This window comes from Hipposideros armiger, unplaced genomic scaffold (assembly GCF_001890085.2).
Source record: "Hipposideros armiger isolate ML-2016 unplaced genomic scaffold, ASM189008v1 scaffold_48, whole genome shotgun sequence".
Classification (NCBI taxonomy): Eukaryota; Metazoa; Chordata; class Mammalia; order Chiroptera; family Hipposideridae; genus Hipposideros; species Hipposideros armiger.
Genome location: NW_017731398.1, coordinates 4,009,741 through 4,024,046, shown reverse-complemented (window position 1 = coordinate 4,024,046; position 14,306 = coordinate 4,009,741). Strand labels below are relative to the sequence as shown.

The 14,306-nt window shown below is 49.9% G+C and overlaps 1 protein-coding gene across 1 annotated transcript in view; it reads right to left on the bottom strand.

Moving 5' to 3' along the window:
- Positions 1 to 14,306, bottom strand: part of SCAPER (S-phase cyclin A associated protein in the ER) — a 233,864-nt gene that overhangs the window by 32,980 nt on the left and 186,578 nt on the right. The window contains exon 27 of the mRNA XM_019640002.1: positions 8,557 to 8,712. Coding sequence (XP_019495547.1) covers positions 8,557 to 8,712 — 156 coding nt within the window. The remainder of the gene's footprint in view (positions 1 to 8,556; positions 8,713 to 14,306) is intronic.

Below are 14,306 nucleotides of genomic sequence, written 5' to 3'. Positions count from 1 at the left end.
CAGCCTACACCATCGCAGGCGACTCAGGGCAGCCCAGCTCCAGGTTGAGCTGTTGTTCAGCATCTTAGCTGTGGAGGGCAGTGTCACTGGCCCTCATGTGTGGGATCCGAACCGGGGCCCTCTGGCGTCCCAAGCCAGCTCTTAACCTTCGCGCCACTCGGCCGGCCCTTTTTTTTTTTTAAATTTTATTTTTTTAAAGCTGAGCCATCCTGCCACCTTGGAAGCTCAGCGGCTGCTCAGCTCAGGCCGGGAATCGAACCGCTGTTGCTCAGAGCTCAAACTCTTGAGCGAGCTCTTAACCAACTGAGCCACTCAGCTGGCCCGAGAGCCAGTCTTTTGCTGGCCATTGGGCCCCCAATACCTTGACAAGTGTCTGGCATGTAGTGAGTGCTCAATAAATAGTTACGAATAAAGGTCTGCCAAAGCAATGGAGGCAAATGAGGGAGATGTGGTCTCAGCAAGGCACGCCCGAGGAGCGAGGGCCTCGGACACCTCCTTCCGAGAAGAGCTAGAGACATGGGTGGCCCGCCTCCTCTGTGAAGAGCAGGCTCACAGGTCAGTGAGCTCCCTGGCACTCGCTAAGTGCCCATCAACAGCTATTTCCTGAGCTCATTTTTGTGTCTAGCCTGGTGCTAAGTGCCTGAAGGGAGCTTTCAGTCTCGTTCCTTAGGGAAATCTTTTCATCTGAAGACATAAAACATACGTAGAGGACAAAGGAACTACCGGGTCAGAAGCGGACAAATGTCAAGTAGTAGGTGCCATGTCATACTTCTGAGGCAAGTTCCCCTTCCGATGGAACTGGATAGGCCTGAGTTGGATTCTGGGAGACGAAAGGTAAAGGTCCCTGAGGTCTTGGTCTTAAAATCAGCTCGGAAGTCTAGAATCATGAGCGAGTAAGGTAGTCAGGGGGGATGGCCCACTGTGAATGAAGGCCAGTGGGCTCAGAGCCTGAAGTAGTAAACATTAAGTTCCTGGTAGGATTGGGCAGCAGAATCCTAAGAGGAACTGTCTTATCATCAGTGTGGTCTGTGTCTTGCTTTACTTGTTTCCGGCCTGATTCATGTTTTTCTATTTCTTTTGTTCTAATTTTTCATCTTAAAAAAAAATTTTTTTTTAAAAAGTCTGTACTTCTGTAAGCCATGTCAAATCTTTGTGGGACAAGGTAGGTATAATACCTACACATAAAAAAGAGCACTTTGGGGGCCGGCCGAGTGGCGCGTTGGTTAAGAACTGGCTTGGGACACCAGAGGGCCCCGGTTCGGATCCCACATATGAGGGCCAGTGACACTGCCCTTTACAGCTAAGATGCTGAACAACAGCTTGACCTGGAGCTGGGCTGCCATGAGTCGCCGGCGACGATGTAGGCTGCAGTGTGTAGCCAGCAGCCAGCGTGAGTGGCCAGCAGCCGCCATGAGCAGCTGTCCAGAGGCCGGCGACTGATCTGCCTCGCCCGGGAAGAGCGCAGTGATGGTGCCAGTTTGGGCCAGTGAAGCAACATCCTCCACAACTAGACTGAAGAACAAAACAACAGCAACTCCTCCAATTCCCCAATAAAAAATCTTTAAAAAAATAAAAAGGAGCACTTTGGCAAGAGGTCCGGGGGAGGCGCATGTGTTCGTGTCCGTCCCCGTCTGCCCTGTCCAACCCTGTGAGGGAAGAATTTTCAAACTCACTTGTACAGCGTGAGGAAGCAGCCTTGGAAAAGCTGACGAACCCACTGCTGGTTGCAGAGCGAGGGGAGCGGGAACTGTACCTAGGTCTGTGACCCTTCCCCGCACCCCACTGCGCTCCCCAACCCAACGGCACACACAGACTTGCCCTTGCGATCGTGCCCCAGAGGGAGCCCAGCTGCACGTATGCCCTGGACACGCTCTGCGGCCCATGGCTGGTCAGCAGGACATACACTGACCGTCCTCCCTCCATTAGCTCGTCCTCCGGGAATGCTCGGTCACTGACGGCTGCCCTTAAACTTTGGCCCATGACCTGGCCCTGGATGTGCCCCTGCTCTGGCCCTAGCACGTTGGGGACACACAATGTGAATTACAGTGACGGAGCGGTCATCTTTCTTTCCCTGTAAGCTGACCGAGGCTTTATTGTCAGCTGCGAGGGAGCTTCTGGAATTCTCTATACTAGCATTTGCACAATCTCAAACAGGGACAGCCCAGAGGCTCCTATCCCCGAATTCCTCTCACTTTCCAGACCCGAGGGGCACAGACAGAGGCTGCCGTGCCCCCTCGCACCATGGGCACAGGGTGGCTGGGAGCACTTGAGAGGGCGCCTCGCCCGGGCATGTGAACAGGCTCAGCAGACGTTACTTCCTGTAGCTGCTTCATCCTGCTCCATTTACTTTATCCCAGTCTCCCCAGAGAGCAAGTGTCTTGTCCAAGGCCAGTGGCTAACGACAACAAAAGATTTAGGAGTTAACAGAGACGGTGCCAAAAGACAGGGTGACAGCCCCACACAGGAGCCTGCAGAGAGGACAGCACTCTGGAAACACACTTCTCTTCAGGGAAACACGGCAGGTGGGGTTTCCAGACACAAGCACAGCAACGCTCTCCAGCCTCTGCATTACCCATGAAAAGGTGAAGTCTACTTCTCCCTCTGCGACAGCCGTGACGAGGACCGTGGAGTGGAGGTGACGCTGCATGATGTCTGAGCCAGGTCGTGAAAGGTGCTATGGGTTCCTCCTGACTCTCACCTGTCGAGAGCTGCTTCCTGGAACCTGCCACCTATGCAGAGAGGCCACTTGGGGACGTTCCCAGGTAGCAGCCAGCACGAACCACAGTCCGTGAGAGCAGTACTCAGATGGTTACAACCTCCAGCCCTCGACTCTTCCAACTGAGGCAGATGCCGTGAACAAGAGAAGCCATGGTCTCTAGCCTGAGACAAGTCCCGACACAAAGAATCAGTGCCGTTAACAGATTGTTGGTTAGTGTCATTAAATTTGTTACGTAGCCAGAGTAAGTGGGACAAGGGGGAGCAGAGCAGGGGAGGGCATGGGGTGGGGTGTGGCTGGAGGAGGAGAGGGGGAGAGAGAGCTTGGCTCGGATGGTCTGCGTGCCGCTAAGCAGCAGGCGGCAGGCCGAGGATGGCTGCTGTGAGGACAGCCTCAGGCATCAGAAGTGACCACTGACAGCAGAGGCTCCTTTGGCAGCAGTGAGTGCCCTGTCAATGCAGATATTCAAACACAGTCTGGACGAGGTGACCGAGGAGACTCAAACCTGAATGGAAGACTGGCTTAAGGTGACTTGACGGTTCCTTCCTGGCAACGAACGTGACAGCAATCAGATGTGGGGGATGAGGAAAAGAGATGAGACAGAGGACGGCCTTTGGAGGCTGATCCCACACCCAGAGCGAGGCTGAGAGAGGATCCGAAAACCATTTTTTCTTTTCCATTCCTTTTGCTTCTTGTCCAGGTGACTGTTAATGGTCCCTTCTACTGGCCACCCTCTTGTACCATGTTCTTCAACGGTACCTGAGCAGTGCTCTCAACATGTCCCTTCCATAATGAAAGGCTTTTGGTGACACACCACCACCACCACATCTCAGCTGATGACTTTACGCAGCTCCCACGTGATTTTCTCGTTTGAATCTCCTAACAGTCGGGGAGGCAGCAGACACCGCTTCAGACATCTCAGAACCCAGTTGAAATGAGCACCCCGCCCATTCTCCGTATTCTTCTGCTTCTTGTCTTTGTGCTTCTCTCTTTCTTGACCTTGTCCTCAACTCTAAATACCCCAACCCTCTCTACTTCCAAGGGCCAGGTTAAGTTCCAGCTGCTCTAGAAAACAGCTAATGCCTTTGGCTAAGACACATCTGTCCTCTGAAGTCTGCGGGTGGTGACGTGATGACGCAGCCAGGCAGAGTGCCAGCTGTTCCCCGTGGGCCTCCCGCCTCTGGCAGCGCTGTCTGGCGCACGCGTGGCTATCTGCGCACGTGTCCTCCCCATGCTCACCAGGCTTTTGAGAACAGAACACAGTCTGAGTCACCCATGCTTCGTCCTGAGCCCAGCATGGGGCCTGGCACAGAGCAAGTGCCACATTCACACTTGTGTCGCGAGTGAGTGACTACTTCCGGCAGGCGGGCGGGCAGAGTGTCCCTCTGCTTGAACAAATGGTGCGCGACACCCTCAAGAACTCGCGAGGCGCTCCCGTACGTGCACATAAGTAATGGGCCACAAAGGTAATGACAGATCATTCTTATCTTCTCGTGACAGAGCTTCCCAGGGACCTTAGCTAGAGCCCACTTTCCTGGTGCAGTTTATGGATCCACAAAAGAAAACCACAGATACAGGGCGACACACTTCCCTTTGCGTAGACCAACCCAGAACTCAGAAGAGTCTTCAGCGACCAACTGCAATTAGCTCAGTTTCACAAGCTCCTCTTTCTCCTGGGAACGTCTCTTCTGGACCCACTGCTCCTGGGCCCTTAGCTCCTGGGGTGGGGGAAGCGAGGGGGCTATGAGCCCAGGAAATGACGGCTGACTGAGTGCTGGCTGCAGTTTATAACCAGTCATTCCTTATTCAGAGCCCCTTAGTGCCACCAAGGAGCCAGCATGTTGAGGGGTGGGGCTGGTGAGCCTCAGCCAATTATGGCAGTGGGGGCACTGCCCTGAGACTTGAAAGTTATCCTTTTCTCTTCTTGCAGGACCAAGAATGGAAAACTGGTAACAGGAGAGGCCAAACAAACAGGCACTTCTGAAAGTCCTGTTACAGAGTGCTGAACCCTTTAAGTGGTTAAGAATTATGGTTTGTGAACAATTTCAATATTAAAATTCTGGAGTACCCTTAACATAAAATCAATCCTTTTAGGAGAAGATCACGATTTCAATTTTTACTTGAAGAAGTGCAAATTCATTGTTCAAAACCAAGCCGGATAAAAGAAAAAGGCAATCAGCACCTTTCTGCCGTACACCGAAGTGAAATTTGGAGCACTGATTCTGACACCCACACCGTCTTCCAGGAGACCCGGGTGCACACGCGAGGTTCAGGGTACAACAGGAGCAGTGCTGGCAGGCCTGCTGCAGTCACCAGGACCGAGGCTGGGCACCAGCCACCACAGGCAGCGTTTACTCAGAGCCCTGTGCTGCACTGAGGGGACTTAGCTATCTAAGTGGGGCTCTGGGCTCCCCTTTGTCTCAGTCCTGCTGGTCACAACGGGCCTTCGAGGACAGCCTGCCTGGACGCTCTGGCTCAGGCTGGCTTCTCCCAAACAGGCCTGGACGTGGTTGTGACCTTGTGCAGAAGCCATGTCACACACTAACAGAGTCTTTCAGCAGGCCCCTGTCCACAGAACAAGAAGCAGTATGAAGCGGTCTGTAAGTATCAGAGGTGAGCCAGGCTGCAGAGGTAGAAGCCATGCCCAGGGCTCTGCGGTGGGCAGCGAACGCTGGGGAGCCTGAAGGATGACAACAGGAAGAACGGCGATCAGGCCATTCTTCTCATCGCGTGTCAGACATGCAGCTTATACTGACCGCTAAGGAAGAGTAAGCCAGGAAACCGCCTGCACCATTTTCTAGCATAATCTGCTTTAGTATTAGAAATTGGCTGAGTAACTGAGGTTGGAGATGGAAATTATGTTGGGAAAAAAAAATGGATAAAAATTCTTAAAATCCACCAAGAGTTAACCGTTGATGTATTTAAAGTCCAGCTGTATCATTGCACAGGAACAATTAAACGCTTCTCTCACTGCACACACACAGCCGTACACGGACTCTGGTCTCCTGGGTAGCGCTTAGCACGTCTAGGCACAAACACCTACTTCCTTGAAGAGAAACGGCTCATGTTCCCTAATTTGGAGACTATGCCATGCACCACTCAAAAACTTCAAGTCAGAGACATGTGGGAGTCATCCTGTCAGCTGCTCTCGGTCACCGCCCTTCCATTTGCTCGGTCGCTTCAGTGCATGTGGTCCTCTCTACTCCCAGTGTCCCCACAAGCACGAGCATCCCTCCTCGCATTGGGTCCCTTGTGCCCCAGGCTCAGGTGCTGCAGTTACTGCACGCTTTCCAGGGGCGATCACTAATCCTGTCACTCCCTCCTTCCACAGCTCTTAGTCTGTGTCCCTGTCAGCCTCCCAGGAGCTAACGCTCAGGGCGCTCATGTAACACGCCGCCTCGTGCCTCCCTTCACATGATCCTACTGTACAGCCACTGAAACTGGCAGCAGACAGTGGCTCTGATGTCCCCATCTCCTGGTGTGGGTTGGCTGCAAAGCAGACTCTGCAACGAGGATATGGGTGCAAGTTGTTTATTTGTGAGGAAGTAGAGAAGGGGGAGAGGTTAGGGAGAAAAGCGAGGTCAGCATGGGGTCCATCCCAGAGACTGCTCAGAACACACCTCAGGACCGTCCCACTGAGGGTTCGCGGAGCTGAGGGTCACTGCTGGGAGTGGTAACCCCCCTGCTTGTAGCGAGCAGCTTCATGTCCAGAGAGAACCCTCAGGCAGAGAAATGCAGGCGGCCGTTGGCAGGGGACCTCCAGGCGACCAAAGGCACTGACTGGGAAAGAGCATGATTGATGCTCCCTTTCTCCAGTGATTTCTCCATCACCTGCCCTCCTGGCTCCTGGCAGAGTCAGCCCACGGAGCCGCCCCTGCCCTCTCTGTGCATTCTCTCCACTGCAGCCATTACGCTGTGGCAGTGAGTGTACCGCACCAGACGTGGAGCCACACCAGACTTGGCCTCTCTGAGGGCAGTGTCTTTGGTGCTGTCTTGCCTTGCGTCTGGCACTGGGCAGATGCTTGCTCAGTACACTGAATAAGGACGTGACTGTGTGTTAAAGAGGACCCCGCTTTCCGTAGATGTAACTGAGAAATTCTTCAGAGAAATGAAAGATACGCCCCATGTTCTGAGCGATATAAAGTCAAGTGTGCAGGACGGAGCACCAAGCGAGGCAGCTTGGGGCCCAACTCAAGTTAGGTTGGCTTAGTGCTTTCCCTATGAAAACGAGAGGTGACGAACAATCCTTCCACTTCTTTCAAGTTCTACGGACTCCAAGAGACTGAATCTGTGTGTAGGTGAGATGCGAAGCCCAGAAAGCGTGCCGCCACATAAGGAAGTTCTTACGTGTGTGGCATTTACCTGGATTCGAGGAGAGGATACAGGTGGCAAAGACGCGCGATGCTGGCAGGTTTAGAACGCTGTGAACACAAAGGAGCCAATGTCGGGGGGTGTCCTGGGCGAAGGGAGCTGCACAGGAGCCAGCCGGGCACCATGGCAGCCTCCCAGCAGGCGGGTGCCAATGCTCCGACGCTGCCAGGCTCTGCAGTGTGCCACCGCTGGTCGCACTCAGACCCACCAGCAGGCACCTCCCGAGTGCTCATCGACTTGCTGGAAGGGGGGCTCTGCCTGCATTTCCAGACTCATGGGAACACTGAACACAGGCCACGCGTGGCCTCCCTGACACTCAGTCTTACTTCTCACGGAAATGGGGCCCAGTGGCTGAGAGTAAGGAAGAACGCCTACGAGCACGCGTCCCATGCTCACAGGGCGGGGAGGTTCATTGTAGAGAACAAATTCTGTCCTAAAAGATTCTGGGCATAGTTGCTAGTGCTCTGTGCACACTGAATATGGGTGGGGAATGTTTCTTTGAGCAGGCTGACTTTAGAAGTTTCAAACAATTAGTTTTAATCTTAACAAATCGCTAATATAGCAACTTGCATGCAGTGCTGTTGAGAATGTCATTGTGAGAAAATGATTTAATTGAACACCCTTGATATACCTGAGGGAGATGGCCTGTTCCTGTCTCAACACAGACTCACAATTGCAATGGTCCTTACTTGGTGGCAGGGCTAACTCTGCCACTCCCGGAGAACGATTATTTTGAGTACAGTCCACAAGGTGGGGTGGGGGTCCAAAGTGCCAAGCAGGCCAGCAGCAGTCCCTGGCACTGGCCAGTCAGGCCCACGGGTCGTGTGTGTCTTCAGGGAGCTATTGCCATTACATGGCCTTCTTCCCTGATTCAGGGAGATACCTCGGAAAAAGGGACAAGGTGGAAAGAAACAAATCTCGGAGCCTCTCCCTGAAAGCGTGTGCACGTGGCCGGGGCAGTGGAGGCGGTGCTAAGGCGTGCTGAGGGCCGGGCCTGGCCTGATCTGATCTAGGCTCTGTCATTGACTCACTGACGCAAAGAGAAGCTCTTGATCCCTCTGGATCTCAGTGCAAGTGGGACTGGACGACCTCGAAGGTCTCTTCCAGCAAAGACAGTTAAGTTTATGACACCAACAAGAAAAAGAGACTCTACAGGAGATGGTAGCCAGGGAAAATGAGGAATAGAAGACAAATCTAAACATGGGAAGCTAATAAGGACAGGGGTGGGAGAAAGAAAGGAAGAGGGAAAGAGATGGAGAGGGCGAGGGCGAGAGAGGGAGGGAGGAAGGGAGAGAGAGAGAGAGGGAGGGAGGGAGAGAGGGAGGGAGGGAGGAAGGAAGGAAGGAAGGAAGGAAGGAAGAGGCCAAGATGACCACTTGCATCCCCATGAAGCGACCCCATGACGGGCAACGCTCGAGAGATGTTTGAAGCCTCGCGTGCAGACGGCTATCAGGGAGACGCTGACTTACCTCCTGGTGACAGCGAGGCACAGTGTGCAGGCTCCCTGTAAGAGGCAAGTGGCGTGCTGCAGGAGTGCAGCCGTCCGGGGGCTCTCGTCCACGGGGCCTTGCACCGACAGGAAGCAGCTGTACAGCTTGTCGATGAGACCGGAGCTCACCACATAGCTAAAAGTGGGAGAAACATGTGTTAGCCATCTGCACAGGCGGGCAGCGTCCACCTCCAAAGACAAGTCTCCCCACACACAGGCTCAGGCTCCAAAAGCAAAGCTGCCCAGGCCTGAGTGACACGCCTCCAGGAAGCTTCCTTACGGCATAGTCCTGAAAAATCAGCTACTTCTACAGGTGATTCTCTGCTCTCTTTCGCTTATTCTGACGCTAGTTTTCAAGACGACGAATGAAAATGATTACCTGATCGCTCTTATTGGTCTGAAGAGTCTGACAATTGGTGACATGGTTTCTGATGACGGCTGCACTCTTGAGAAGCTCCTTAGACCACTAGGGAGCCCAGCTCAGAAGTCAGGGACTCGGAAGATAGGGCGACACAGCCCAGACTATCCTATCAGAACGTACAGCTCCAATGCCAAGTGCAGGCTCTCTATTCTAAAAACCCGACACTATTAAGAATATAACATGGTGAGAGCCTAACTGCTTCCTGTTATGAAGAGTTCCAGCCCTGAGAGTTGACAATAACATTTAAGAAGTCTCTTTCATCTTTTCAGTCCATTAGACACTTTTCCAGAGCTGTTTATTAAACTGGACCAACCACAGTAGCTTTTTATGAATCCACAGTCACTGTAAAGAATATGTTAAGACTACAAATGAGCCTCGTTGACTCGGTACTCCATACCCCACGGACCAGCAGAACAGGGCATCATCCCATTGGCGGCTCTGCCACCCACGAGGCGACCCTTCAGCCATGAGTGCAGGGCAACTCCTCTGCTTGGGCGCACTCGGCCCCACTTAGCTCATTTCCCAGCACATCTGGTGCGGGAGGAGGGCAGATCTGAGGGACTGCTCATGTATGGAGCCTCTCAGGAGGTACAAGATATCGCCCCTCCCCTCTGCATCAGGAAGTGTGTCCCCCACTACTGAGCAGCCGGGATGCCAGGAACGCTGAGCACCGGTCCCGCCTGTTATGAGGAGAACTGACCAGCTGACACGTCCCACTGAGGACCTTACTATCATCTGATTTAACAGAATCAGGCCTTTACAAACCAGCTCTCATATCTGCACAGACTTCCCAATTTGGGGAATGTCTCGATACAAATCATCCCAAGACGTAGCCCCGCAACCCCCAGAGAAAGAGGTGACAGCTTGCTTCTGTCTCCCCAGCACGTTCCCCTCTCCTTCCGCGTGGGGTCTGGTGGCTTGTTAAACACTGTGCCCTCTGTGGAGCACGAGCAAGCATCTGCTCCAGGGCAGTCAAAGTGTGCATCACTGCAGCTGTAATGACAAGCGCCAAAATGTGCACACGACCTAAGGACGAGAGCTCGGCATCTCTGGAAACTCGCAGATGGCCACGGAAGGGGCTCTACCCACTGGGGGTGTCTAGACTCAGGTATGTGGGTCTGGGGCTAGCTGGTAGCCAGCTTACCTGTTACACAGAGAACACAGGCTTACAGAATGAAGCCAAGTGGAGGCACGTACACTGAGAAAAGACACAGAGTCCAGGTGGTGTAGCTGGAGCCTTAGATCTACAGATTCAGTGCTATCGCTTATGAAAAATTCCGACGGCCTTTTGTACAGAAATAGAAGAAACAATCGCATGGAACCACAACACACCAAATAGCCAAAGCAGTCCTGACAAAGGAGGACAAAGCCGGAGGTGTCACGCTTTCTGATGTCAAACTACACGACAAAGTCATGGTTATGAAAACAGTGTGGTCCGGCACAGAAACAGACACATGGGACGTCAGACCATCATGGAGTGAGACGGCCACTTCCTATCTCCCCTTAAATTTACAACTAGTAGGTCATCTGTAGGCCAACGAAGGTTCCTCTAATCCACACCCAGGACACCTGACAGACACACACACGGCTACATCTGCAGCAGGTGTATGAGACCTGCAGGGGAGGCAGGACGGCGGGAGGACAGGGACGCGCGAGGCCCTGACTCCCCAGCTGCTGCGGCTAAGCCAGCAGCCCAGCAAACGAGGCAGCAATGGAGGAGAGGGGAGCAGTCGCCACACCAGGGCCCGGTGGAGGGTATGAGGGGTGGCAGCAGTGATGCCTGAGAATCTGGCTTCCCGGCGGTGCCAGCGGCCACAGGGAACCAGGCAGTAGTATGGAGGGCTTGCAAAGCCGGGCCCCTCCATCTGCCATGGTGGTGGTGCTGAAACCAAAGCGACCCAGACACAGCGCAGGCACCCACCTTGGTCACCTGGGCAGCACCTCCCATAACCACAGCGAGCCCCCCACTGTGACTTCGGAGGTGCTAGTAGAGCAGGTAAGAGAAAACCAAAACTTACACTACAGCGCCATCTACTGGAAGACCAAAGAAAGGCCCCTAATTATCAACCTGTTTTGGAGTTGCTAAGATCAAAACGGCACCTGAACAAGGTGAGGCACACTACTGCGAGTGTGCCACAGAGGACAAGCCATCCAGCAGCACCGACACCCAAGTATCACGGTAATACAGAAAGAAAATGACACTTCTTCAGAACCCAAACGCAAGGTCATGGAAGATTGTGATCTAAATGATTGAGAACTGAAGACAGCAGGCATAGGGAAACTCAACGAACCATAAGAAAACTCTAACAGGTAGTTCAATGAGCTCCAGACTAAAATAAATGAACAGTAGAACTTTACCACAGAGATCGAAACTATAAAAAAGAAAAACACCCAGGATTTTGGAGCCTAAGAACTCAATTAGAAAGCACTGGAAATACAGCAGACCACATGGAGAAGATAGAAATCTAGCAATGATTCACGTGGAAGAAAAGCGAGAAGTAAGTGTAAAAAACCAAAAGAACTCCATGAGAACTATCTGCCTCCATTAGAAAGGGCAACCTAAGGATAATGGGTATCCCATAGAAAGGGAGAAGGTGGAACAGAGAGCCTATTTAAAGAATGAATAGATGAGAACTTCCCAAACCTGGGAATACAAATACAAGAAGCTAATAGAACTAATTATCTTAATTCAAAATGACCTTCTCCAAGACACATTATATTAAAACTGTCAAAAGTTAATGATAATTCTCAAGGCAGCCATGAGGGAAAAACAACAACAGTATTTTACATAGGAACGCCATCAGTCCATTATCAGATTTCTCAGCAGAAACTCCACAGGCTACGAGAGAGTGGAATGACATAGTCAAAATACTGAAAGGTAGGAATCATCAGCCAAGAAAAATTTATCCAGCAAAGTTATCCTTCAGATATGAAGGAGAAATAAAGGCTTTCCCAGGCAAACTAAAGCTGAGGGAATTTACCACCACAAGACCTGCGTTATAAGAAATGTTGAAAGGAGCTATACTACCTGAAACAAAAAGACAACGGTATGCAAAACTTTGAGTAAGGTGACAAACAGAAACAGGAAATTGCAACTCTATATCACAAAAGGATGTTAAACAGTTAATTATAGCATAAAGGTCAAAGGGAAAAGCTGTTACAACTAGCTATAGCTACTTCAATTTGGTAATGAACACATATCATAAAAAAGGGATAATTTGTGACAACAAAAACATAAAAGGGGAGGAGGAAAAGGACTCGTATAGGCAAATGAAGAGAAGATGCTATCGGAAGAAAAAGGACTGCTTTATAAGACGTTTTATATAAACCTCATGATCTCCACCAAGCAGACATCTAGAACAGAGACTCAAAACACAGAAAAGAGAACATGAAGACAGTCATCATAGAAAACCACCAAACTAAAATGTGAGTCAGAAACACAAGACAAAAGAAGCAATGGAGACACAGCGACCAGAAAACAAAAGACAAAATGGCTGTAGTAAGTCCTCATATCTCAATAATCACCCTAAATGTAAGTGGACTGAACTCACTGATCAAAAGGCACCGAGTGCTGAATGGATTAAAATACAAGACCTGACTATATGCTGACTCCAGGCGACTCATCTCAGCTCCAAAGACAAACACGGGCTCTAAGTGAAGGTGTAGACAGACGATGATACTCCACGCAAATGGTATCCAGAGAAAGGCGGGTGTAGCCATACTTATCTCAGACAAAGTAGACTTCAAGCCAACACAGGTAACAAGAGACAAACGCTGACGTTACCAAGGAGACACTCCAAAAGGAAGACGTAACATTAATATATATGCACCCAGCATAGAAGTACCAAATATATAAAATAATTGTTAATAGACCTAAAGGGAGAAATTGATAGTAACCACAGTAATAGGAGGGAGACTGTAGTGCCCACTTACACCAATAGCTAGATCACCCAGACAGAAAGGCAAGAAGGAAACATCAGCCTAAACGACTCATTAGACTAGATCAGGGGTCGGCAAAATGCGGCTCGAGCCACACGTGGCTCTCTGGGTACGTACATGTGGCTCTGAAGTAAAATTGAAAATGAAAATAAAACTATCATAGTTTCATTTATAAAATTTTTTAAAGAATATTATTCACATATTGGTGATTTCATTTGTTTTATAGGTCTCGCAAAACTTCGAGGGACAGGATTGGCTCTTCCATCTCAAAAGTTTGCTGACCCCTGGACTAGATAAGACTTAATAGGTATTTATAAAACTTTCCATCCCAAAGTGACAGAATACATATACTTCTCGAGTGCATATGTAACATTCTCAAGGGCATACCATGTGCTGGAACACAAAACAAGTCCCATTAAATTTAAGAAGACTGAATCACATCAAACATCTTTTCCAACCATAGCAGTATGAGACCAGAAATCAGCTACAAAAAGAGAGATGGAAAAATCATCAATATGTGGAAATTATACCATATACTACTGAACAAAATAATTGGGTCAATGAAGAAATCAAAGAAGACATAAAAAAATACAAAGAGGCAAATGGAAATGAAAATACAACAAAATCGATGGGATGCAGCAAAAACAATTTTAAGAGTGAAGTTCATAGCAATACAGGACTACCTCAAACAACCAGAAAAACCTGAAATAAACTATCTAATGTTACACCCTAACGATTGAGAAAAACAAGACATGGACAAACGAAGCTGAAAGCCAATAGAAGAAGGGAAGTAATAAAAATCAGGGCAGAAATACAGACTAAAAAGACAATGAAAACATTAGTAAAATGAAGATTTAGTTATTTGAAATGGTAAACAAAACTGACAAACCTTTAGCTAGACTCAATAAGACTCAGATAAATGAAGAAATGAAGGAACAGAGGTTATAGTGGACACCACAGGCATACACAGGATCATACCAGAATGCTATGAGAGGCTGTAGTGCACTAAACTGGACAACCTAGAAGAAATGGATGAACTCTTAGAATCATACAACCTTCCTAGATTGAATCATGAAGAAATAGGACACTTAAACAGACTGATGAGTAGTACGGAAATTGAAATAATAATGAAAAACCCCCCAGAAAACAAAAGTGCAGGGCAAGATGGCATAGATGGCATTACTGGTAAATTGTGCCATACATTCAAAGATTTAATGCCTATCCTTCTCAAACTCTTCCAAAAAATTGAAGAGGAGTGAATGCTTCCTAATTCATGTTATGAGCCCAACATTACCGATAACAAAACCAGGCAAGGATAACATAAAAAAAGAAAATGATAGGCCAATATCTCTGATGAACATAGATCTAAA